The 3,843-nt window shown below is 33.4% G+C and overlaps 1 protein-coding gene across 1 annotated transcript; it reads right to left on the minus strand.

Annotated features, from left to right (window-relative positions):
- Positions 1–574: 574 nt before the first annotated feature.
- On the minus strand, positions 575–3,521 carry LOC149381583 (peroxidase 4-like). Its single transcript, XM_089630149.1, has 4 exons — positions 3,225–3,521; positions 2,083–2,274; positions 1,834–2,002; positions 575–1,161 (listed from the first exon to the last, which is right to left on the minus strand). The coding sequence occupies exons 1-4, from the start codon at positions 3,447–3,449 to the stop codon at positions 770–772; spliced, it is 978 nt and encodes a 325-aa protein (XP_089486275.1). The 5' UTR covers positions 3,450–3,521; the 3' UTR covers positions 575–769.
- Positions 3,522–3,843: the final 322 nt, after the last annotated feature.

The raw sequence follows: 3,843 nt of genomic DNA on the forward strand, positions 1-3,843 counted from the left end.
TTTATATTTCTTAATGGAAACCTAAAGTTTAAAACTTAATAATAACAAGCGATCTCATGGAACTTTCGTTTTATGAATTTTACAGCATCACTCAAATAAAAGAAAATAAATTAATGTTCGATAACTACTAACTAGAATGGGTTTTGGTCGGCCGCCCAAAAGGCACACGGTACAATCTTATTTTTCCGAGATCTAGTAGTACATCGATGGGCCCGATCTTTTTTTTTCTTTTTCTTTTTTTGAAAATAGGGCCCGATCTTGGTATAGTGAAATTCCAGCCTAGACTGTTGTCACTTTCTCTTTTGACATTATATATACTATATATGTACACACGTACTATAACCTATTTTGGATGATGAAATTCCACTAATTTTTTTCATCTAAATTTTAGACGTTAAATATGCGTTTTTCTATTTTTGTATTAACTTTATTTTTGCTTGTCATCTATTCATAACATAAATGATAAGCGAAGCAAGGTAACTTATAAAAAAGACAGAAAATTCACATTACTATGCAGCAACTTCTTGAAAACATTACAAAGCAAACGGTAAATAATTCTTCACACCAACACAAATTATGAAATAGCTAATGGAAAAGTCATTCTAATTAAGTATCAAACACTTGATCATCGCCAACAACTTCTATGAGCAAGTTTTCACAGCAAACCAAATAACCTATTTCAATTAATTTATACCCCTATCCAGGTCGATATAGATTAAGAGATTTTATTTTTAATCAAACGCATCAACAAAAACGTGACAATTTTAAATTAATTGGGCCTGGCGCAATGCTTCCTGATTTCACCGTTCGATCCCGTGAGGGGTTCAATGTCTCCCATCTTGATCATGGCGGCAGCGAAATCCGCGCTAAAGGTCTCTGGGTTTTGGTGGTAACGCTTCACCAACGAGTCGGTAGATCCACCGTTGAAGAGGATTTGGTCCGAGTGAAGGAGACCTTTTTTGTTTAGGAGGTTGGTATAGTAATAATTATCAAATTTGTCCGGTGTCGTCACATCCAAGGGCGCCAAATTGTTGTCCCCGGAAGGGGCATTTTTAGGGCATGAGTTTTGCCTCTTTTTGGCGAACGAAGAGTCAATGTTGTTCTCGTTGTAAATCCGGTTTCGGAATACTGAACATTTTGCTCTCCCAAATGTGTGAGCTCCTACACATGTTTCATCATTGTTATGCACCAACACAAGAGAATTGATTCACTCCATTAGATGACTAAAAAATAAATAATGGTAAGGGTCATATCATTGATTTATTGTGGAAACACTATGCTTTGACATGTTCAACTGTCTAATACATGCATGGTAGTAGGAATTTGTTGACTTTAGTTAGTTATCAAGATATATTTTAGCTCAAAAAATAAATTAATAACGCAAAAGACAAAAAGTCACGTCAATTATCAATTAAGTTAATTCATGCGTAATCTTCTTCCAGCAATTTTATAGTGGAAAATTGTATAAAATAATACTTTGAAATTTATTGATTAACAAAATAGTCAAAATTCCAACTTTTTAGTAAAGTAGTCAAATTTACGTTTTCAAAATTTTTTTGACAGTCAAGATTAAATATTTTTACGATTAACTATAAACAATTTATCACTTTCAAAAAATTAATCTTAAAGTAAAAAAAATATTTGAAATCAAATTACTGTATATTTTAGCTACATCACTAAACTGACAAACCTTAACTATTTTACAAATTCGTAACTTTAAATTGATTGTTTAGTTACATCACTCTTTTATAAATAAATTCGGTAGCAATTGACGGCACTAAAGTAACAAAATTTCAAACAAGATAAAAGAAGAGTGATCGTTTGAGTGTGTACCAGATAAGGCAACCATGTCGTTTGCAGAGAGACCTTTGTTTTGGAATCTATTAATGAGATTGCTTAGTGTGGAAGTTGGAGGAGGAATGACTCCACTGTTCGCTGCTGCCAAGCTTGCCGTCTTTGAGTCTCTTCTTCCCACTTTCACTTCCCATTTTGGCCCTCCCAGCTAATATTTTACAGCACGTACATGTTTTCAATATTAACCATCATCGTTATCAATATTATAATATTATTAAAAGAGCTTACGGTGTGCACGGAATCGCGAGCTGCGATGGCGAGAATATCAGCGCACGAAACCACGCCGGGACAGACTTTCTCAACGCTGGCCTTGATCTTATCCACAACCTCAAACCCTCTCACGGAGTTGTTGTTTGGCCCAGCTGTTTTCTCTCCTCTGAATGATGACGTGTCGTCCAACAGAATTGACCCATCACACCCCTACAATGCAATATATATTATTATATATTAATCAAGGAATTTATGTGTGAATATGTTAAAGGGAAGATAAATCAAATCACAGCAAAATTAACATTTTAGGATTAAATAAACGGAACTCGTAACTACCAATGACATAGTTAAACCCTCTCACCTCAAACATATATGAAACTTGGTACTAATTTAAAAGAGAATAAACCTAAGCTTGGCATGTCAATATCACATTCACTAAATCTGAATGGGAGTCTCGTTAAAACCTGATTTATTATTAAAATTGTTTGGATTGGAATATTTGACAATAAATAACATTGGGCTACAAAAATATATATATGGAGCAGTAATCTTATCTTACGGAAAAACTCACGCACAATGGGATTTTGAGGCCTTTATTTATATCTTTGGTTAATACGTGATATTATATCAAACAGTTACATATATATATATATATATATATATATGGAAGCACCAAACTCCACATTTTAATTATTATGTTTAAAACTAAACCCGGGCCTGGGAACGATAATTTAAAACCAGCAACGCAAATTAGGCTATTGGAAAATATTTAGAAACTAATATAAAAGTCAGAGAATAATTCATCAGAGTTTGTAAATAAATTTAACATCTGTACTTTACAAAATATATATAATTTTTATTTACTTTTATCATACAGGAACCTGTTGTTTTGTGTATGTATACTTTCCACATGAAGTTTGACTTTCATGCCATAATCAATCAGCCAAGCATACTTATTCGTAACGCTTACAAAAAGTCTGCATGGAATACGTACACAGCTGACGTCATTTCGATCGGTTATCCGGGGTTATCTTATTTGAGGAAATCAACAAAATAATAAGCGCGTAGTGCACAGCTAACATGTTACGTATATAAATTATTTTTTTTTCAACTTATATACAAGTTCTTAAGAATTAAAAAAGAAAAATCAATTGACTCACATTGACAAAGCAGTCATGAAAGTGAAGGCGAACAAGAGAAGCACCCATGCGAAGTTCTTTAGAGATCGCCGACTGGACAACCTTCTCTACGGTGCTATAAAGTTTAGGGCAACTCTTGTAATAAAATTCAGTGGAAAGTTGAGCTGAACTAGTGCTTGTGAAAACCACAAGAACACTTAAAGCTAAAGTGATCATAAGGTGATATATTGAAGGAGAAGAAGCCATGCTACTTTGAAGGAAGAGCAAAGATAAAAACAAATATCAAGTATAGTGAGTTGAAAAAAACTGTGGTGACAAGAAGGATTATTTATAGAGTGATATTAAGCCTGGAATATGGAAGCTGAATTGTCAATTGGCTCAGCAGGTGACCTAATCTTTTACGACCAGTTATATTGTATCATTATTCATATGGAATAACTTATTTGAATTTTATTAGGAAAGTAAAATAATAATTAAAATAACGCGGTCCTAGTGAAGGCTTGATATAGGAGAGGCGTGAAAGCATCAAATGCATATTTGTGTGTTGTTCTAGTCGAAGTTGAATTGTTCACTTACGGCCATAAAAGAGTAAACATTAATCAATTTTTTAAATATATGCTTGGGTAGTTAGGTCAATAAG

Source organism: Urtica dioica, chromosome 11 (genome assembly GCF_054948205.1).
Source record: "Urtica dioica subsp. dioica isolate 48M chromosome 11, U.dioica_male_clone48M_v1_H2, whole genome shotgun sequence".
Classification (NCBI taxonomy): Eukaryota; Viridiplantae; Streptophyta; class Magnoliopsida; order Rosales; family Urticaceae; genus Urtica; species Urtica dioica.